Source organism: Nelumbo nucifera, chromosome 6 (genome assembly GCF_055504915.1).
Source record: "Nelumbo nucifera cultivar China Antique chromosome 6, China Antique-T2T, whole genome shotgun sequence".
NCBI lineage: Eukaryota > Viridiplantae > Streptophyta > Magnoliopsida > Proteales > Nelumbonaceae > Nelumbo > Nelumbo nucifera.
The window spans coordinates 14,276,054-14,299,292 of record NC_142654.1 but is presented as its reverse complement, the minus strand read 5'-3'; the positions used below and the strand labels follow the sequence as shown (position 1 = coordinate 14,299,292).

General features: G+C 36.2%; 1 protein-coding gene across 6 annotated transcripts; it reads right to left on the bottom strand.

Annotated features, from left to right (window-relative positions):
* Positions 1 to 1,006: 1,006 nt before the first annotated feature.
* On the bottom strand, positions 1,007 to 19,338 carry SWC2 (DNA binding protein SWC2). 6 transcript variants are annotated; one of them, XM_088889970.1, is made up of 13 exons: positions 19,096 to 19,338; positions 18,645 to 18,884; positions 17,688 to 17,891; positions 16,672 to 16,741; positions 16,185 to 16,256; positions 16,008 to 16,051; positions 15,656 to 15,935; positions 13,517 to 13,592; positions 13,258 to 13,377; positions 13,061 to 13,129; positions 3,454 to 3,496; positions 2,588 to 2,653; positions 1,007 to 1,405 (listed from the first exon to the last, which is right to left on the bottom strand). In XM_088889970.1, the coding sequence occupies exons 3-13, from the start codon at positions 17,756 to 17,758 to the stop codon at positions 1,216 to 1,218; spliced, it is 1,101 nt and encodes a 366-aa protein (XP_088746096.1). In that variant the 5' UTR covers positions 17,759 to 17,891; positions 18,645 to 18,884; positions 19,096 to 19,338; the 3' UTR covers positions 1,007 to 1,215. The 6 variants fall into 6 exon arrangements, with proteins under 6 accessions (XP_088746096.1, XP_088746095.1, XP_088746092.1 ...); XM_088889969.1 differs by having other exon boundaries at positions 13,231 to 13,377; positions 19,096 to 19,337; XM_088889966.1 differs by lacking the exons at positions 18,645 to 18,884; positions 19,096 to 19,338 and having other exon boundaries at positions 13,231 to 13,377; positions 17,688 to 17,942.
* Positions 19,339 to 23,239: the final 3,901 nt, after the last annotated feature.

The window sequence follows — 23,239 nt, the reverse complement described above, 5'->3', positions numbered from 1 at the left end:
GGTGCTCAAGGTGAAAGCAACATTGAGCATTCATATTAAACTCGAAACAGGTTTGATAATAGTAAAATAGAGAGAAGAAAGAAGAAAAGAGGGGGAAGGGGATGAAAGACTAAGGGAGAGAAAATAGAGAAGGAATAAACAGGTTCAATTGGCAATGGTGTTTTAGTGGTTTTGATTGCAGAAGTAGAAAAAAGGAGAGGGCATTTTAGTAACTTTAATGTCTCATTTACTGGAAAACCTCCCAAAGGGAGGCATCTGTACATTTTTTCCAAATATCAAAGGAGGTTTGAGCCAGGCAAGGTTTGGGCTGGGTGTACAGGTGAGTGGGGCTCTTAAGTGATGACTGTATGTCTGTATATGTTAATGTGCATATGAGAAGCACATTGCTATCTCATACAAGTAAATGCATGAATAGGACCCATTTTAATATGTTACACGAGTAAATGTGTAAATAAGACCCACAAATTAATACCATTTGCATGTTTTGAGTGTATTAATGAGTCCCATACTTGACATTTCACGTGTGTTTATCACATATTTATTCATCACTTTTATGCATTTGCCAAACGGTCTTCATCTCTTCCTAGCTTTCAGGAAGATCTACCACAGTTACTGCAACCAAATGATCTTCAGGCTTCCTAGATCTACCCATGAAAACCCATGCAGTCTTTTAGGTCTTTGACTGTTCGATCTTTCGGAGAAAGATTTGCCAAACGGTTCCTTTGTCTTTTTAGAAAATAATTTGCCATAGGCACCACCTTAGCTCATGAAGTGCTTTTCAGTTTTCACCCACCATAAGTAATTAAAATAATCTTCGTATACATGTCAGCTGCTAGTCAATGTTATATAGCTTCAAATTTTGAGAAATATAAGATACAATGCAAGAGTGTAAGTATTATCACTTATTGCATACATGTTGCATAGCATTTCTGCCAAATTTGGTTAATTATGTATCGTTCACGTATTTTAACCCTTTTATTCAACAAATATCTGCCTAGATAAAAGATACGAAAACAGAATATTAATTGCCATAAATCACTAGTTAAAAATGCCCTGACCCAAATGGTCTAACTTCAAACTGGATAAAGATGAAATTCCAGTTTGAACAAAGAAAATCAATAATCAACCTTACAATACCAAAAATATACATGAAGAGTTGAAGACCACCTACGACAAGATAACCACGATTTTTTTTTTTTTTTCAATTGTCACTAGTTAATCAAGATCTTCAATTTCAAGAGCTGGGATTCTGCGGAAGCGGGCCCAATATCGCAGATATGATGTTTCAGCTGTTTTTCTTATTACTGATCTCTTTTGCCTAGACAAAAATCCTTGGCCTGAAATTGAATCATACAAGATCCCTGCATCCTTTTCCCCTTTTAGACTACTGTTTTCAGTCGAGTAACTGTGAAACCCAAAAAAGTTTGTAGGCAAAATAAGTTTGAGATTTGTTAAAGAGTGCATAAAAAATGCCTTATAAAAAACAGGAGTATATAAAAAAGAGAATTGCAAAGTACGGCAATGAAAACATTCACAACACTTGGGCATGTGAAAACAAAACTTTTGCCATCAAAGTAATGACAACATTAATCATTATCCCTATGTTTGTGATGTAGTTTTTAAGGGCATAGGCCTATTTTTTGCTGCCTTGACTGAAACACCTCCCAACAAAAAAAAGAGCTTACCACCGACAATTTAAAGTAATTATACCAGAGCGGATATAGAGATTAAAGCAGCAATTATATGATGAAACTGAAATTTCTGAAATAAGAAATTAGAAAGTACCAACTGCCCAAGCTACTGCAGAAAAGGGTGATGGCAATGAAAACAAAACGAAAAGTAAGGTCTGATACAAAGATTGCTAACGTAGAAAGAAGCAAATAATTTAGGAAAATAATGGCTTGGAATTATATAATGGAAGCGATTAATAAGAAATTGTGCTAATATGATCCTGAAAAATATGTTTAATGTGCTTAACATGAATCTGCATTTTTAATCTGAACTGAGCAATCCAAATCAAAATCAGCTTAAGTACCTTCAACCACTATCATCATCATCCGAGCCTTCTCTCAACTATATGGGGTCAACTACATGAATCCTGTTCCACTCTTGCTATATGCATGGTACTGGGACTGCAACAGGTATCGTACAAACTTTGAGGTCATCTACACTAAGTTCTTTCTCTAACCAAATATCTTAGCTCAATAGAGGAATGATAACTGAAATGCCTATTTCTTGATGACCCCCATAAGGCCATAAGAGCTATTATTCATGTGGAAGAAGTTGAAACTAGATACAACAGTCTTAAAAAGGCATGGAAAAACATGAATACAGTGAATAGTCACATAGATTGCATTTTTCTTTTATTCTTTTTATCTTTTTTTTTGTGATAATAATGCAAAAAGGACATCTCCATCTGTACAAAAAAAAAATCACAGACCTTAGTGTACAAAAAAAATCATAACATATTAACAATTAGCAGAGGCCTTTAGATGCCTTTAGACATCAATGAATGTGAGAACTGAATTACAGAGTACTATGTAGAAAAAAAGGTGTATGCATCCCTAGAGGCAAAAGAAGCTCTTACCGTTCCCTGATAACTTTGAAAGCTTCTTTAGTTGCATAAGGTAACCCTGTCTTTGGGTCGTGATACCTGCAAAACCATAATATAATTAAAATGTTGGTTTCATCCACAGAAATTAGAGGAAAGTGAGTCAATAAATCCATATTAATTAAACCATCAAGGAGAACCAAAGAAAAGGCGTTTAAATTTTGTGGCACAGGATTAGAAACTATTTATTTGTACAACTTCTGCAAAAATTATACAATAGAAAGGGCTACATCCTAAAATATTGTGCCCATGCTCCATTTCTCAAAGTTAATTACCCTACAGAGATGTTAGAAAAGGCATAAAAAATTCCATATCACTGCCAAAAGGATGACGGTATCAGACAACAATACATGGTGGAATTATATGGTTTTGTCATTCTTTAGCACTACTCCATATTAAGGGTACCTGTATTATTTTCTTCTTATTACTATTATATTTTCAACAAGTACATAACATCACTCAACATAATAATACATTTACCAAATTGGCGGGAGCTTGTGCACTGGGTTGTCCTTTTATTGTACAATCAAAGATCTTTCTTATTCCCAGTTTCCAAACTCATAAATATATTGGCATCTTAAAGGTTGGTCTTAATTCATCATAGCATCACTGCTTTATAACTAGAAATGGGAGCATGTAATATGCTGATTAGAGTAGAACAATAAAACAATTCTATGACCATTGGGAGATGTATGAAGGATTTCTTATTGAATATGTCCTTATCATGATAATTTGAAGAAGCATAGACTAGTCAATTACTATTCCTAAGAAGCACTGAAACAAAGCATTCAGAAGATGGATAGAACAAACATATCAGGGCCTCTGGTAAAAAAAAGCCTTACTTGGCAGGCAGTCCAGTAACAGCACACACAACCTTCTCAGGATCTGCAAGAAAGAACAAACTCTATTAGTATATTGATATCCCAAGGTACATCGAAACTGTGCAACAAGCAACAAAAAGGATTACAAGTTCATATAGATATGTTTCAGAAGGCCACAAAACCCTGTATCAACGATTCAACATTAGCTTTATGATATGTGGATATGGAAAAGTGCATAAACCATAAAGTCTACAAAAACCAGAACATTGTTATTCCTTTACAAGATTCTTATATCTCAGTAGGACCTGATCAATGCATCTATATTAATTCATTAACTGTCCTATTCCATCTTGTCCTCACTGGGATGGCAGTCATGGGACAATTAATAATAACAATTCAACGTTAGCTTTATGATATGAGGATAAGGAAAAGGCATCAACCATAAAGTCTACAAAAAACAGAACATTGTTATTCCTTGCAAAATTCTTCTATCTCAATAGGACCTGATTAATACATCTATATTCATTCATAATTGTCCTATCCCATCTTGTCCCACTGAGTTCCTAGATCCATTACTAAAGAGGAGTCTCAAATACCAAGATTTATTAGGGCATCTTGGTTTTCTGACTTGAGTGTAATTTTGCATGGTAGAATCTCCAACCATGGAAACTAAAGGCATGTTTGGTTTGGATTCTCTTTCGGCTATTTCTTGCCAGAGAGATATTTTATTCTGGCTGGAAACAGAATGCAGGAATGATGGAAGGGAATACAGAATGGCATTTGATTGAATTTGCCCAAACAAATGAACATTTCTGCCAAACAAACAAAAGCAATGAGAAATGTGTTTGGTTTGAGAAAAATTACACATGACACTAGCATATAATATTATTTTTTGTAGGTAACTGTAAATTCATTGACTATAGACAGCAAGAATATATTTACAAAATACTATACAACCCAAAGATGGGCTAGTATTTACAAGACAGCCCAGAACAGTTGATCCTTATTTACCCCCCTGTTTGACCAAAGCATTAACCATATTTGGCTACCTTTGTACCCATAGAATGGTAGTTTCCAGGTTCCTAGCCAACCACTTGACTTCCTTGATTTCTTGTCTGTGGGTCAACAAAGCCCTCTCTTCATGATGTAACCAGCCAATCACTTCCTTACTTTCAATGATCAATTTAGTGAATTCATTAGTTTTGTCAGTCTGATTCCTTCAAGAACAGCTAACAGCTCTACCCTCATAGAGTCCTCAACACCTATTGAGCTTGACAACACTGCCCTAATAACTCCATGCTCATCTCTAAATACACCACCCACCTCATAGGGTCCTGGGTTACCCATGCTGCTGCCATCAAAGTTGAACTTTATAGAACCTCTACAGGGTGGCTGCCATAGCTGTTGCACTAACACTCTTTCTTGAAGATGAACCTCCCACTTCCCCATCTAAACATAATGTCTAGGTAAAATAGAAAAAGGAAGGGAGAATGCCATGAATAGCCTTCCACGGAGGCCAAGGTGGGTGGTGCATGTAGATAAGCTAGTGTCCCATCCATTGTATGCTTGTCAGCAGCATCGCTTGCACAAGGGTTTTACAACAGCAGCATAAAGGACACGGGGGTTTTAGAGGTGTATTTTGAATGGATACCCAAAGGGTATGTTTTATTAGAAGGTCAGAACTTATATACATTACAAGAATGTCCCTGTTAAGCTATATGCATATACAAGATAACTTATAAGAGGACTATACTAATACAATAAGACAATGAAAAAAAAGACATTATTTACAAGGCTGATTGCAAGACTGTCCACAACCACTTGATGCCACAACCTATCATCTCAATTCGGAGTCTTCAAAGGCACTTCCCCAGAGAAGCTGCATTATTTTTTCCTAAATTCCTGCTCTGATCCTATGAGCAACATCCTCCTCAATCTCTCCTTTATTATGAATTATTGAACCAAGATAATGGAAGAGACCACATTGAGTTATCTCTTGCTCTTGGTCTCCAATCCTAAGTGTACCCTGGTTTGCACTCCTATTATTATTAAATCTACATCACATAAATTCTGTTTTAGGCCAATCTCTCGTTTCTAATGTAGTTATCCATAAACCTAATTTTGCATTTAGTCCTTCATTAGTTTCATCAATCAATACTATGTCATCACTCATCAGCAAACATCGGGCACCATGGGACCTACTCTTAGACATGTTTAGTCAATTCATCGATAGAAACATAATATATTTTCATATTGTATAGCATATAGCATGGTTATATCATATTACGATATTGTATTTATTATAACATGATGTATGTTGTAGTTCCTGCAGTTAATTGTTTCTTGCCCAAATCAAAGCAACTTTGGGGCATGCTGCATTTGAGCAAGAGACATGACTTATTTCTTGCCCAATTCTAGATAGAAATAGACCAGAGGGCCAAACAAAACACCATTCCAGCCATTTTTTTTACTTCAGTCAGACAGAAATGGGCTTCTGTCAATGAACCAAGGGCCTTTGCAATAGTCATTTTCTGTATTGAGCCTTCAACCTAGGAGCCATTTGATAACAGCTGAAATAGCTGAACTGAATGATCCATTGGCTTGTCTTTTAGTGGATAAAACAATTAAATAAGAAAATATTTTAAAGTATAGTAATATTCCCAACTCCAGCTTCAATCATTAAGGAGCTTGCAACATCCTGAATGACTTATCACTACAAGATAAAGCAATAAGTCATTCAGTTAAGCCACTTTTTCTGTTGTCAAACAGCCCCTTAGTATCTATACCTTTTGACACTAACACTTATTTTATTTTTTTTGGTCCAAAATAATGCAATTATGTGTGTCCGCGCAAAAAATAGTGAGGTATAAACTATTGGAGTGGTTGAGAGATTCATTCCTTGAGAGTTGGGACTTCCAAATAGGTTTAACGCTATGAAACCTTGATAATTCAGCATGTTTAGCCAGAATTTGGTGTTGCAGTGAATAAAGCCTTATTGGATTCGTTCATTATATTAGGCAGAAGGGATGCAAACAGCCATTGGTTAATTGTAGAGGCTCATCTGTATTTGGAGTATTTAAGGCATTTCTTAGGGTAAGCAAAAGATAGGAAAACAAAGATGTTTTTGTAGAGAAGATGGGCCGAATGGCCCATAAGCTGTTTATCCTTTCTTACTGTTTATGTTCCTTTCTGTAATGGGCCTTATTCTGGGACCATCCTTTCTATGTTATGTTCTTTGTAATTTCTTGCCCAACTAAGGGCCTCCTTGTAATTATTCAAATTTAACATAATAAAATAGTGTTAGGGTGTTAGAGAGAGAAGAAGGTTCGAAACTCTCAAACTCTAAACCCTTATTGCCACCATCTCCTTCTTCACCCTCTACTCCATAGAAGAAGTATTTTCTGCTGTTCTTTGTGATTTCTTTTGATTTATGCATCTATTATAAACAGTCCCACACTCTCAAGGACTGTTTTTCTTCTTGGTATCAGAGCGGGCCTGAACTTGGCTTGGGCTCTCATGTGGGTGTAGTCCAGCCGACTACATGAGAGTGTTCTAGGGCTGGAAGCTTCAGCTTGTGTCGCCTGATTCTTAGAGGTCATTGGAGGGTGCCCAAGACTCAAATCTCTTGGAGAGTGGTTCGGTGACCAGGAAGAATCAGAGAAGAAGAACAGTTTGGTTTCTGATTTGGAGCTTAAGTCAGAGATTGTAAGTTGTGCTTAGTTATTTCTGGGTTATTTTTCTGTTTTTGGACTGTTTAAGTGTCCGAAGTTTCTTTGAAAACTGTACAGCTATTCGGTTGTTTTTTAATCTGGTTTAACCCAGAGATTTCTAGGTTGTTTTTCATTCCTTTCCTGGACTGTCAAACTGCCAAAACATCTTTGGATTCAGTGCTGCGAGTTGTTGCTACTATTTGGTTGTTTTTGGGCCCTGTAGGGACTGTTCCTGAGGTGTTTCTCACCTTTGACAATGGGGGTCTTCTCTGCTGCCCACACTATGTTTATAAAAAGACCTCTTCATCAATACAGACTGGTCTTTGCTCTTTTTGGGGTATTTTTTGGTGAGTACCTAGAATTTCTGATTAGAAAAGGAGCTTCGACTGGGTGCACAGTGCTTGGAGGTTTTCTGATTACTTCTTGAAGGCCGAACCAAGCTGTTTAGTGTCTCGTGTAGACAACAAGGTGCTGCTTCAAACTTGGTTATCACAACTTTCGGGTGTGGTTTGGCTTTGTGTATTGCTGTTTTGAGGCTGGTTTAACAGTCCTTGCTCCATTCTCATTCAGTACACTTGTAGAAGTCGGCTGAAATCCTATTTGAAGTGTTTACATGATGGACTCCTCAGAGATTGAAAACAAGAATGTTGCCGAATTTGGACAAGTTCAGGGGACTCCAGTTGATTCTTTATTGACTGTAACCACAGTCAAGCTGGATGGAACTAATTATCTGGCATGGTCACAATCGGTAAAGATTTATATATGTAGTAGAGGAAAGTGGTACTTTATCTCCGGGAGCAAGAAGGCTCCCCCAGAGGATGATCCATCCTATGAGAAGTGGATGCAAGAGAATTAAACTGTTATTGGGTGGCTTGTAAACTCAATGCAGCCACAGATTAGCCAACACTATCTATGGATGAATTCAGCAAAGGAAATCTGGGACAGTGTTGCAGAAACCTATTCCCAAAAACTAAATGTGGCTAGAGCCTATAAATTGAAAAGTGATGTAAAGAATTTAAGGCAGGGGGAGAAACCTTTAGCTGTATACTTCTCAACCCTGAAGTCTTTGTGGCAAGAAATAGACCTAATAGAAGTTGTAACTTGGGACACCACCAATGATGCAGAGACCTATAGGAAACTGGTTGAAAGAAACAGGGTGTTTGAGTTCTTAACCGGACTAAACCCAGAATATGATATCACAAAACAGAATATTTTATCCAAGGAGAGTGTCTTATTGTCACAAGCATATGCATTGGTGAGTAGTGAAGAGAGCAGAAGGATTGTCCAGGTTCAAGGGGCTGGTATTAGTGATCACTTTGCGAATATGGGGGTTAAACCCAAAGGAGTTGCAGGGACTTCTAGTGGCTTTGGGAAGAAAGAGGTTGTATGTGAGTACTGCAAGAAGCCAAAGCACACCAAAGACAAGTGCTGGAAATTACATCCTGATCTTGTTCCCATTCGGTTTCATAAAAAGCATGATAGTAAAAGGACAGGGAGTGCAAATGTGGCTACTGGTCCAGATAGTGACAAGTACTATACTGAAGAGATGTCTGCTTGTGCACAGTTGGCAGCCATAAAAGCAGAATATGAAAAGTTTGGGAAGATGATCAGTCATCTAGAGGGTGTGACTTCTTCTTCCAACCCTTCAGGAAATTCAGCTTCTTCTGCATTTGCTCATTCAGATATAAGGGCTTCTGCCAATCATGCAACCACTTCAGGTAATCTTAAGATCCCTTGGATTATTGATTCAGGTGCTTCTGATCATATGACCAACCTTTCTACCTTGTTTGTTTCATATGATTTGCTTCCTGGACGTGATAAAATCACCTTAGCCGATGGTTCTCTTGCCCCTATTTCTGGCAAGGGAACCATCAAGGCTACAGATTCCTTGTTCCTACCTTCTGCCCTTCATGTACCTAGACTAAATACAAATTTGTTATTTGTAAGTAGTCTAACCAAGTCATTAAACTGTTGTGTAACCTTCTTTCCTTCTTACTGTGTTTTTCAGGATCTGGAGTCTCAGAAGGTGATTGGGAGTGGCCATGAGGCGAACGAAATATACCTGTTTGATACTCCGGGATAATGCCCTGATCATCATGGAAATGTTGATTTTGGGTTTGTTTCTTCAAAGTCTATTAGTCGAATTATGTTATGTCATCTTCGTTTGGGTCATATTTCTTTTTCTGCTTTGAGTCATTTATTCCCTAAACTGTTCAAGGGAATTAGTTTGTCCCGTCTTCATTGTGAATCTTGTGAGTTGTCAAAGCATTGTAGAAACAATTATCCTTTGAGCAATAAAAGATCTTTTCCTTTTAATATTGTGCACTCTGATGTGTGAGGGCCTTACCACTTACCCTCTATGGGTAGCTATAGATATTTTATCTTGTTTATTGATGACTTTTCTCGGTTCACTTGGATATTCCTGATGAAATCCCGTGATGAAGTTCCAAGACTTGTAAGATAATTCCATGAATTTGTTCTAACCCAGTTTGATACCAGGATTAAAATTTTCAGATCTGACAATGCAAAAGAATATTTTGAGAAGAACTTATCCTGCTCTCTCTCTGACATGGGGGTTATTCATCAAAGTTCTTGTATTAGGACCCCAGAACAGAATGGAGTTGTTGAAAGAAAAAATAGGCATATTGTTGAAGTTGCAAGAAGTATTTTGTTTGCCTCACATGTTGTTCTCACTACTACCTACCTTATAAACCGTATGCCATCCAGGGTTTTAGGGTTTAAGTCTCCCTTCAATCTCCTTCATCCGGACAAGGACCTTTTTCCTATTCCTCTTCGTGTCTTTGGCTACACCTGTTATGTACATGTTCCAAGTGTCCAAAGGCATAAATTTGAACCAAAAGCCCACAAGTGTATCTTCTTTGGTTATTCCCCCACACAGAAGGGTTACTGTTGTTTTGATCCAAAGACTGGCACTCGGTATGTCTCAATGGACGTCACCTTTGATGAGCTTTCTCCCTTTTATGGTTCCTCTTTGGAAGGACATTGTCCACAGGGGGAGGATTTGTCACAGGTGTTTGCTCTTCCTCTTCCTGTCCCATTTGAGTCTTTTGATGAGTCTGCTTCTCCTTCAAATGAATCAAGGAAGGATCAGTCGTTCCATTCTCCCTATCCCAGTGTTCTTCCTCCTTTACCTCATCGTCCTATCCTCAATCTCAAGGTGTATCAAAGGCAAATATCCAAAAATGAGCAGGTTGTTTCCCTTACAACACATGAGCCTCATGCACTTCCAGTCACAGATGAGACAACAGGTACTGTTTCAGCCCCTTTGGAGACATATTTCCCTGACCTTGATATTCCCATTGTGTACTGCACATTGCATTTCCAAACACCTTTCTTACAGTCTGCTTTCTCCTTCATACTTTGCCTATCTCTCTTCTGTTGCCTCTAACCCTATTCCCAGATCTGTGTCAGAAGCTCTTAATATTCCAGAATGGAGGGATGCTATGAGATCTGAAATTGATGCCCTACACAAGAATGATACTTGGGAAGTGGTTGATTTGCCTAAAGGGAAGGATCTAGTTGGTTGCAAGTGGGTCTTTACCATCAAATATCAGGCTAGTGGCACCATCGAGAGGTACAAGGCTAGGCTGGTTGCAAAAGGTTATACACAGACATACGGGATTGATTATCTGGAGACCTTTGCACCTGTTGCCAAGATGACATCAGTGAGGGTTCTTCTATCTCTAGCTACCCACTCCGACTAGCCCCTTTATCAATTGGATGTAAAGAATGCATTTCTGAATGGTGAATTACATGAGGAGGTTTATATGTCTCTTCCTCCAGGGATGTATGGAACAGATATGAAAGGAAAGGTATACAGGCTGAAGAAATCTCTTTATGGACTAAAACAGTCCCCTAGAGCATGGTTTGAGAGATTTAAAACAACACTTGCTAGATCCAAGGATGGGATTCTTATCTCCCAAAGGAAGTATGTTCTTGACTTACTCTCTGAAACTGGGAAAATGGGTGCTAGACCAGATGCTATTCCTATTGATATGAGTCATAAACTCTTTGCTTTAGATGGAACATTGTTAGAAGACAAAGGAGTCTTCCAGAGACTTCTTGGGAAACTTTTGTACCTATGCATGACTCGGTCAGATATTGCATATGCTGTCAGTTGCATTAGCCAATTCATGCATGCTCCCTGAGACACTCATATGGCAGCAACAGAGCGAATCCTGTGTTATTTGAAGGGCTCCCCAGGAAAGGGAATTCTGTTTGCCAAGCATGGTCATATGAAACTTGAAACCTATAATGATGCTGATCGGGCTGGAAACATTGATAACAGAATATCTACTTCTGGGTATTGCAGCTTGGTGGCTGGTAATGTTATTTCTTGGAGAAGCAAGAAACAATCGGTTGTTGCTCAATCTTCAACAGAAGCAGAATACAAGGCCATGGCATATGGAGTTTCTGAACTATTATGGCTAAAATCATTGATGGAGGAACTAGGGGTTGAGCAAGACAAGCCAATGATGTTGTACTGTGATAATCAGGCCGCCATCAACATTGCTCACAACCCAGTGCAATATGATAGAACTAAGCATATTTAAGTCGATAAACACTTTATTCGAGAAAGGGTCTCTTCAGGTAAAGTATGTCTTCCTTTCATCACATCTGAAGCACAGTTAGCAGATTTTTTCACCAAAGGCATTCTCAAGGCAAAACTTCAGCATGATACTGGCAAGCTTGGCATGATTGACATCTATGCTCAGCTTGAGGGGGAATGTAGAGAAGATGGGCCAAATAGCCCATAGGCTGTTTATCCTTTCTTACTGTTTATGTTCCTTTCTGTAATGGGCCTTATTCTGGGCCTTTCTATGTTATGTTCTTTGTAATTTCTTGCCCAACTAAGGGCCTCCTTGTAATTATTCAAAACTTAATAAAATAGTGTTAGGGTGTTAGAGAGAGAGGAAGGTTCGAAACTCTCATACTCTAAACCCTTATTGCCACCATCTCCTTCTTCACCCTCTACTCCAAAGAAGAAGTATTTTCTGTTGTTCTTCGCGATTTCTTTTGATTTCTGCATCTATTCTAAACAGTCCCACTCTCAAGGACTGCTTTTCTTCTGTTTTCAACCGCTTATAACTCAAAGCCAAAAATGCCTTGTTCAAATTGGTGTTTCAAAATGCATATATTATTGTTGCACTTTATGAAAACTTCATATACCTTTACTACCCCTTAAAACCACGAATAGATATTTCTAGCCAACTTTTAGCCTCCATATAAGAAGTTTTAAATTCTTAAATTAACTCTCCCATACCCTTATTTACAAAAAGGAGGAAATGTATCTGTTTCAAATCTTCACCCAATACTAACACATACATAGTATAACCCTCCACAACCAAAAACTATAACATCAGATTAAGCAATGCCAAATGCTTCCTTAGAGTACCCATACTGATGTAGTGGGGGATATTGAATACTGGTTACTAAATGAAAATTTCTGGTTCTCTACCCGGAACAGTTTCTTCTCTTGCCAACATTCCTTGTTTGTTTTGTCAAGAATCTGGAAAAAAATGCAAAAATTGCAGGGTGTAGCAAGTTTTATTGCTACTAATTTTCATAAACAGTAGAGATTCTGATTGAATTTAGCATGACTTGAGCAAAACCTTAAACATCAAAGACTCAAAGCATGCATGATATTATTACGGCAAAAAAACGACATGATATTAGCACACCTAATGAGTTTACCATACTGGATAAACAAAAAATATTCTGGTTTCCAGACTAATATTTCTATCAGTCTCCATATCTAATCATCTTATGGTAAAACTTATTTGCATCTACAGGTAAGTAGCATATTTCTTCTGGAACATGATACTCGCATTGGAGCAGGAAATCAGACCTGCACAGAGTTATGAAGTAGAGTGGACAAGGATTTATTATTTACTTACACAGGACTTTAGTAGTACAAATCTCTGATTGGAATGATAACCCTTTACTGAACTCCAGAAAAGATTTGCCTGCAAGATACATCCATACTACCATATGATAATCAAAGATAGGTAAAAATAATAGCTGTATTTTCACAATTTGCAGATAGAGACATGGAGAAAAATGAGACCAGCATCTAGAAAGGAAGTAATCTTGCCATTTCTTGAAGTGTATCGCATCTGTGGCCCACTATATACTTCTTTATGCACAACAGCTCTTTTTTTAACTTCTTCCTCCCTTGCCAAGACCCGCTCAAGGTTCCTCAAGTTCATGATTTCTGCAACGTTCAATCTATGTCAGTTTTAGTCCACCATTTCCAAAACTGCAGAGATGATATTGTAGACTTCATAATTGCATTCAGATAAAACTTTGACAAGCTACACACTATCTCTAGTAATGGACCTTATAATCTAAACCTGTCTGGGCTGCTTCTAGAAGCATCTCTTCTTGAGTCATTCGCTTCTCCTCGCCTTCCTTCCTCCTTTTTATTGGCTGACAAATAGTAAAAGAAATAACATGCATCAAAATTAGAGCAAACTATTTGAGGTAAAACTTAAGAACTTCTCAGTTGCAACTTCTCTTTCTCCTCATGTAAAATTAGAATTACTGAAGTGAAGGAAACACTAAATTTAATGAAAAGGGGAAAGTGTAAGGGCCTAATAGTATCGCAGTAGAAGAACAGAAAAGTATGGATGATAGGCTTACTATGGCTAACTAAGCTATTTAATAAAATAATGAAAGAAACGAAGATGCCTAATGAATGAAGAAAGAACATTATGGTGCCTATATTTAAAAACAAGGCCGATGTACAAAGTTATGGCAATAATTGTGCAATTAAAATTTTGAGCCACACTATGAAACTTTGGGAGAAAATAATTGAGAAAAGGTTACAACATGAAACACGTATATCAGAGAACCAATTTGGGTTTACGCTAAGTAGATAAACCATGGAAGCTATCTTTCTTTTAATACAATTGATAGAAAAAGTTAAGGGAAAAGAAGAAAGATCTTCATGTGGTGTTCATAGATCTAGAAAAAGCATATGATAGAGTCCCCAAAGAAATAATATTACAAGGATGTGTATGAAGGTGCAATAACCAATGTTGGAACACCTGTAGGAGAGACATAAGATTTCACAGTTACGATGTCTCTTCACCAAGGTTCAGTACTTGGTCCTTATTTATTTGCACTAAGCATATTTACGAGGAGGTCCCATGGTATTTGTTGTTTGCTGATGACATTGTATTAATTGATGAAACTAATGAAGGATTAAATGCAAAGTTAAGTTTGGATAAATTTTTTAGAAACAAGAGATTTTAAAAATAAGGCAAAAAAGAATACATACTATGTAAATAATTTAATAATAATAATAATTAATACATAAGTAGCTTAATACCGTACCTCACCTGTATCCATACGGGTTGTAAAATCCCAAAACCCATCCCTGCCCCAAAACCTATTTTTTCTAGCAAAAAAAAAAAAAAAACTGTCCATTGGGTGGATACCCACTGGGTAGGGTAGAAATTCCCATCCCTAGATACATTGCAATTTTTTGAACCTTGCACTAAATAATTAAGTAAAGTGCTGGGTGGTTTAAGCTGGTGTGCAGAGTTCATTGGTTTTGAGCTTTTGTCAATTGTTTGGGGTTGGTGAGTCTAAGGTTTGGGTGGGCAGGTTAGTTTGTGGTGAAAGTTTTGATTGTGCAGGTGAATTGTTGTCTATTTGAGTTTGGTTGGTATGTTCAGTATTTCTATTGGTTTGGTGTTTTTGCATTTTGGTGGATTTTGTGTGGGCTGAGATGTGGAGGGTTTGAACTGGTTATGTTTGGGTGAAGAGTTTTCTTTTATTCTTTCAAGTGATTTCTTGTCACCTTTCTTATAATCTTCTTTTTTCCTTTAACAAAATTTAATTTTACTACCCAAAAAAAAAAACTCATTTAAACGTGAATAAGTTTACAATATAATTTTGAAGCATATTCAGCAAGAAACAATTTAGGGGGTGTTCTTCAATGTGAATTGCTTTCTTGTTGTAAATTTCAGAAAAAAATAAAATAAAACCATTTGGCTTGAGAACAAATTGATTCTTAAAACCAAAAATAAAAAACAGAAAACATTTCTTGGTCATAATATGTGTTTTTTTATATTTCCAAACAGAAACCAAAAATGTGTTCTTGTGTTTATGGTTTAAAAAACATGTCTCATGTTTCATAAACCATATAATATCTACACACTCCAAATTTATTTTTGTTTCGAAAACCATTATTTCGATGATTTTTTGAAACAAAGCTCATCTGTTTTACTTCTCATATAATATCTGCACACACCAAATTTATTTTTGTTTCGAAAATCATTATTCCGATGGTTTTTTGAAACAAAGCTTATCTTGCTTCTCAAAACAAAAACAAAGTCCAATAACATGCTTCAATTTTGCTTGTGACAAAGAACAAATGAAAACAAAAAACATTTGTGTGTAGAACACCCCTTAATGGAAAGAAAGAAGTAAATAATAATATTAACTTGCAACATGCAAATCATTTCCTCTTAGTCAGTACTGACCTTCATAGTTGCTTGCAACGCTGCACGTATTGCATCCCTTTCTGCTTGCCTCACAATGACTGAGGTTCTTGTTGACTTTCTCACTACTCTCTCACCTTCTAGATCATCAGAAATGTGTTGCTGCTCAGGAAACTTAGGCTGCTGTTTCTGAGAAGATTTTTCATCTTTGGGTTCTTTTTCATCCTCGTCAGCCTTTTCTAGGTTAGAAAGAACCTTCTTTTTGTTTTTCTTCTTTGTCACAGGCTTTCCTGGAAATATTAAGCGCTTCTTCCTCTTCTCCCTGGAAGTGAACTCAAGAACTTAATAGTCACCTAAGTTGAAGATTTTTAAAAAAATGCTGGAGAAGCCAAACCTCTCATCTGCATCAACTTCCACTTCTTCATCTGGATCCGGTTCCTGATTTTACCAATATAGGGTGAGGTTTCCAAATATTCAGAAAGTCTTAATGACGACCTCCACGAGGTCAAAAAACAACTAAATGCTATTAATCAGAGAAACCTACAAATTAAGTCAACCAAAAATAACTCACATCATCATCAAAATCACTATCAAACTCATCAGCAACTTCTGCTTCTTCTTCATAATTTTCATCATTCGCTTCCTGGAAAAAGTCAAAAGCATAGGTTAGGAAAGAGAAACTAACTTCAATCTTAGCTACAAAAACCCCACATATATTATAAAACATTAACTTTAGTGTCAACAATAGAAATATGCTGCAAAAGCAGGACCATTAAGAAGATAGATATGGTATTCAACAAGTATAGACCAATTTCCTAGTTTTTTCATTAGAAACAGGTCAATCATGGGAGATGAGACAAATATGGGTCATGGATTCTATAGGTCCTCAAAGATAGTCAGTCTTACACACATGAACTCATTCCACTAGTGGAAAAGGAAACAAATATAGGGAACTACAGGAAGGCCTTTTTGTTCTAAATCATGAAGAAGTTAAAAGTGCATTTATAGGAAATCCCACTGCCACCATATCATGCCACTCCATGTCCATGGTTATTTACCTCCTTAAGAGAATCCTGATTCCAAAACAGCTCATCCTCTTCAATCTCCTCATCAAGCAACTTGGTCATCCTATTGAAGAAATAATTCAAGTTTAGTTTCAGAAGTACAGCCCTGATATAAGTGCACAATCAGATATATGAAAAAGAAGAAGGTTGAGCAACCAACAAGAAAGTAATCTAATCCATGATCAACTCATTGTGTGTATTGAGGATTGAATTGCATGAGCATGTTTTAAAAGCAACATGGAGGAATTGTCAAGCATTAAAGCAGTAGAGCGAAAAAAAAATTAAAAGAGAAGAGAAAGACCCTATTAGAAGCAGAATATAACTGATCTTACTCTTCTAGATTGAACAAGTTCTGACTAATTGTCGAATTAGAAGATCCCTTGTACAATTAAATGAAAGTAGCACAATCCCAGATTCAGGGGAGTAATTGGATGTGTCCAATTTACTATACACTTCTCAGTGTTTTAACAGCGCAAGGGAATAGGCGCGCCTTTTTGAAGCAAGGTGCAGAAGTGCAAAAAATGCTAAAAAATCAAGTAAGTGCCAAAAAATTAAAAAAAATGCAAAATATCAAAAGTATTAAACACAATAGTAATTAAAAATATAAACTTAAAATTTAAAATAAATATTTTAAACACCTATTATCTCAAATTAAAATATATAACATGTAAATCAAATTTAAAATAAAATTAAGCATAACATATAAAACATATTCCAGCACTCAACAAGGGTACCAAAACCAGGAACACCAAACCAAAAAGAAACTGCTGAGACTTGGAGATCTATATTACCAAATTAGAGAAGTAAGGAATAAATTTGTGTACATTAATTAATTCCAGAAAGATCCAAAATTTACTCCCAAACAACGTAGGCTAAGAGAAACAGAATAATCAAATTAAAATATTAAATAGCTTCCGGTATTCAAGCATGAATTCAGCCATTAAAACGAACAAACAACCATAACCAGATAACATTTTTAGACTCGAACGGTTTGAGCTTGTGTTTGAGACCTTTTTCCTCTAGTTATCCGAGAAGAACGTTCAAGGAGAACAGGCCCTTCATCATGGGAGGTAGAAGCCATGACTGAAAGCTCGATATTCGCTTCTCCTCCTCTGATCTCGCTGCTGCAACAGCAAGTACTCTGCTTCCGCTGTGTGCCTGTAATCTGGCAAAGGAGATTTCTTCGAGATTGTTTTCCTCTTCGGTTCTTCCCTCTAAGAACACAAAACATGAGGATTAAATTAAAGGGTTAAATACTTAAATACCCCCTACGTTTTAATAAATATACTAGTAAGGGGCGCCCGTGCTTGTTCCATGACTTAAGTATAAAAAAATTTAAGAAAATAAAACAAATTTCAATAATTGAATGATAGGTAATAAAATCACAATGTCCCAATGACCCTACTAAAACATTAAGGCCTTTCAATTTTCAACTTTCAACAATACCAACTGAAATAATAGCGATTAAAATTACATTACAGTGCTTCAACAGCACCCAGTTATTTTTGTTAAAATTAGTGAACTTCACTATTGTCATCTAGTTGCCACGGTGGCCCATGAAAAAGTCTTTCAAAGAAGCACTTCTCGATCAAATATACTGCCTTCCAACGAGAGGATTAAATAGTCATAAAATTGATGTCAAGGATATTGATCGTCCAAAAGCATTTGTAATTCTAATTTCTGAATTCTGCGTGTTAGAGAGAAACCAAGGACCAGGGAAGAGGAGGGAAAATGAAAGACAGGAAGTCCTTATAATCGGAAAAGAACAAAAGGAAAAAAATAAAATGAAAACAAAGATACGAAGTACGGGAGAAGCAGCAACTCAAGCATCAACAGAGTGGAATAAGAAAAAGGGGTGTAATCAGTGAAAAGGAAGAAGATGATGAGAGAGTCTCTTGTAATGGATTCTACCAAACAAAACCCTACATCAATGCCTCCCTATAATGGCAGCTTAAAATCATCCTCACCACCACTTCCCTTGGTGATTTCTCTCAACTATCTTGAGGACTGTAGCTTCGAACAGGAAACCCTCTCAACCGTCTTGCCGACAGTTGGATCGAGGCTACAGTCGTCGTTCTCCTCCATTCCCTTGCCTTCCTCCCACGCGCCACACAACGCCGCCTCTAGCCATGGCAACTCATTCTTTGCCTTGGCTCCCTAGATTACCCGTTGACTCTGGCCTCGCCTCACCCATTCCGTATTCCCCCCTGTAACAAAGGTGAAACACCGCATCAGTCCAATAAGCTATTATGGATGCTTTGCAAGTGAAAGAAAGAATAAAGATAGAAAGAGGTGGAAGAGAGTGAGAGAGAGAGGGGGTTTCAAAGCGAATATCATCCCCCTCTTCATCAATATGTTGCTCTAAGGAGTTTGGTCAAGTTCTTCTTGATGGAAGCTCCTTTGGTTGACTGTTCTTACACTCAAACCTTCGCCCAATTGAACTGTAGACAAAAAATCTTTGTCGTAGATGAAGAAACCCCATGTGTTTGAGAACAATCAATGTAATTGTTCATTCCCTTCTAACTCCTACTTTTCAGGTGCAGAGTTTCATTGGCTTGCAAGTTTTGCTTTCTCATCTAACTTTACACTTTCTACGAGTCATCTCGTTCGTTTATTGCTAAATCAGGGAATGAGAGAGGAAAAGAGAGACAGAGAGAGGTGGAAGATGGACAGCGAGAATGGGAAGATGAATAGGGAGAGTGGAAGAAGGGTCGAAGAAGAAAAGACCAAAAGAGAGAAGTGGTCAAAAGGAGAGAGAGTATTGACACTTGTATCTCATGCAATGAAAAAATATATATTTTTTTCATTGAGATTGTTCACATGTGCAAGTCGTTGATCTAAAGCGAACTACAGTATTATAACAATAAGATTCCAAATAACGAAAGGGGAAAGCACCCCTTTCGCTTGAATATATATATATATATATATACTAGTAACTAAGCACATGCGTTGCACGTGATAATTTTTTCTTTATATTAATTACTTGAATTTTAGATATATCATAATTAAGATAGAAGTTGAAAATTAACAAATATGATTAAAAATAAACTTAAATATTTATTATTCAATCATGACATCATGAATTTCTTTGAAAAGTTGGATCACTAACCCACCATTTAGATAAGAAAATAGCTTAACTTTTGGATTAGTTTTAAATTAGGGAAAATTATAATCGGAGTTGGCAGTACATTTAAAATTAGGTTACAAATTGGTTCATAAACCAACAAAACTCAGACAAGCGGTTCTACATTTCAAATTATAAAAACCCTTGTAGTGTCATCGGAGGCTTATGTGGTTGTTGCCAACATGGGACTCTTAATTAGACCTATTCATGGGTCAGGTAGCCCAATAAGCTGGCTTGGACTGGCCCGATCTAAGTTGGGTTCAACAAGATTTCCTACCTATGGGCTCGGGCTCGGGCTCGGGCCTGACTTTTTCAGGCCAGGCTCGGGCTTTATGAAAAAAGCCCGGCCTGAGTCCGATCCTGACTTGATAATGTATTATATAATAAAAAAAACATATATAATACATTTTTTCTTTATTTTTCTTATCTTTTTTCAAGTAATAATGAGATATTTACACCAACTAGAGAACGATAAAGATTAAGGGAGAATGAGATATTGATCGAGAGGGAGAGTGAGGAAGAAGAATGTGAATGATTGAGGGAGAACAATAGAGAGAGAGAGAGAGGCTTTTGTTTTGGCTACAGACCAAAGCTTAGAGAGTGGGGGAGATAAAGGGAGTAGGAGATCGAGAAATGACTGTGAGAGTGAGAGAGAAGGGAAGGAGATAGAGAGACGGAGGGAGTGGGAGTGAAACTGAAAACCCATTTTTGGTATAGGTATTTTTCTATGTCCAACGAGGTTTTTAAAACCGATTGGACAACAAACCGGTCTGGGGTCCGGTTCTTGGGTCGAACGATTTGATCGTTCGAACCAAACAGATGACATGTTCTGACAAAAAAAATAAAAAATTCTAAAAAAATAAAAACCGGCCAAACCGTTTAGCTGTTCGAATAGTTAGACTACTCGGGTCAGCGGTTTGCTAACCAAATCAATGGTTTTGGGAGAAATAACAATTATGGGGTAAAATAGAACCGATCACCCTGGTTTTTCCGGTCTGGTTTTGAAAACCATGGTGTCCAACATGGACTAAGAGTCCCATGTTGGCAACAACCACATAAGCCTTCGATGACATGGCAAGGAATTTTATAATTTGAAATGTAGAGCCGGTTGTTAGAGTTTTGTTGGTTTCTAGACCAACCTGCATCATAATTTTAAATATTTAACTGACTTTGACTATAACTTTTCCTTTACATTATGTATTTTCTTAATACACTTAATTTTTGTTTGTCTATGGTATAATTTGACTCAAACCACTAACCCACCATCTAAAAATAAAAATTGTTTGATTTCTATGTTGACATTAAATTTTGTATTATATTTTTGTCATTGATCAAATTATTTCTTATATATAAAACTTTTTTTGTTCAATATAATGAATGCGGAATATTAGAGATGTACCCGATATTTTATTTTTTTATAAATATATAACATTATATATGTGCCCAAAATTTTCTCTATCTTTTTTTTTTAATTTTTGTGATTCTTTGTATTTTCTATTATTAAAAATTTTATTATTTGACTATGACATCATTTCATTTCTAGGTAGATTTTGAAATTGGCATTCCATTTTCGTCATTAATAAAAATACTTCTTACATTTCATAATTATTTATTTTTATTTAATTATGACATTATTTATTAATCCATTTGACCCCAAATGGTCGAATTGCTTACCCACCACTGAGAGGGAAGAAAATGGTATTGTTTTCAAATTACTTTTCAAAATATTTTTTTTATACTATTAAAATTAATATTGTAGATTTAATTATAAGAATTTAATGATGAGAAAAATATATCTTAAATATAGGATTTAATGAGAGAGAATAGGAAAATATTTTTATTTGCAATTGGTTTTAAATTTTACATTCCATTTCCATTATTAATAAAAATATTTCTTATTTATCATACTTATTATTGTTTAATATGCATGTTAAAAATGTTCCCATTTTTTTTAATTTATACTTGTTCATTTTATTATTGTTTAATTTTTTTGGCTTACACCTGGCGGTTGCACTTAACTTAGAGAAGATAATGGTGGAATCAGACTCTAAACTTCTTATTGATATTTTCAAATAGTACTTGTACAACCCCTTGGAAACTTTGGTTTTGGTTGTCTCAGGTTAAGGAGCTTAGAAATAAATTGGATTTTTTGAAAATTCATTGATTTTAGGTTGCCTGGACACTTCACGTCCCCCCTCAACGGTTTTCTACATATTAATAAAGTTTCGGTGGCCACCCCTCCATCGTGAGTAAATTTTGGGGCTAAAAATTTTTTTTATCTATTTTCTAATTTTATTATTTAATCGTGGCAACATGATTAACCCATTTGACCCAAATTAACGACTTAATTTCTTACCACCACCTAGATGAAAACACTATTTTTACTAGGTAGATTTTAGAAGTATAAGTTTTTATGTTATTGAAATTATTAATTTATTAAGTATGGATTTAATTAATAGAACTTAATGATGAGAAGAAACAAAAATGACTTAAATATATGATTCAATGAACATGAACACAAGTTAATAATTTGAATATTGGATTTAGTGAGAAAGAATTAAATGCATTGAATATCTTTAAATTACCTATTTTCAACTCATTTAATATCAAGAACCAATTATCCTATTTGTCCTCATTTTTTATCAATAAATTTAAATTTAGACGGATAAATTTTGTCCTTAGAAAGTTAGAGAAATATTCTTGAGGCCATTCCTATTTTTTAAAATAATATAGATATATAAGATAAAAATTTACCCTAAATTACTCATAAGTTTTTTTTTTCACAATACACAATCCTTTCCTACCATTAATATACCATTAGGCTTAACGCACCATCACAAATGTTATAGATAAAAGAATCTTAGATGAGCTCACATAATCTGAATCAACGTTGCATTAATTTTCCTGCAACCACGAATCAAAAAGGGCCACATCATTCTCCCTTATTTAATTACAATTTAACGGGAGCCCAAACCGTTAACGGGAGTCTATATTCCAAAAAAATTAAAATTATTTTTATCCTGCCTTGCCTCCCAATATTTCGTTTTGTTTTTCCCCTTCTCTTTCTCTCCTTTCTTCTCTCTCCTTTCGGCAAAGCCCTCCTTCATTCTCCATCAAATGTGGTCGCCACCGCCCTCCCTCAGCTAACAGACTTGAATTGAAGAAGTCAGGAAAATTTGTTGATGGAGGTGATATTTCTAATGATATGTATATTTTCAGCCACTGTGTTGAATGCCTTGTACAGAAGTGGAATGATGAGTTCAAGGAACTCTGGGAAAATTGTTAGAGAATTGGACCCTTAATGGGGAACGAGGAACTTGGGGAAAAGTTTAATTAACTCCTTAAGTAATAAATAAATTGGCGACAATTAACAAAGAGGGTCTTCGTACCTAGCTGTAGGTTATGCAAAAGATACGAAGGGTGGTCTTTCTACTTTTT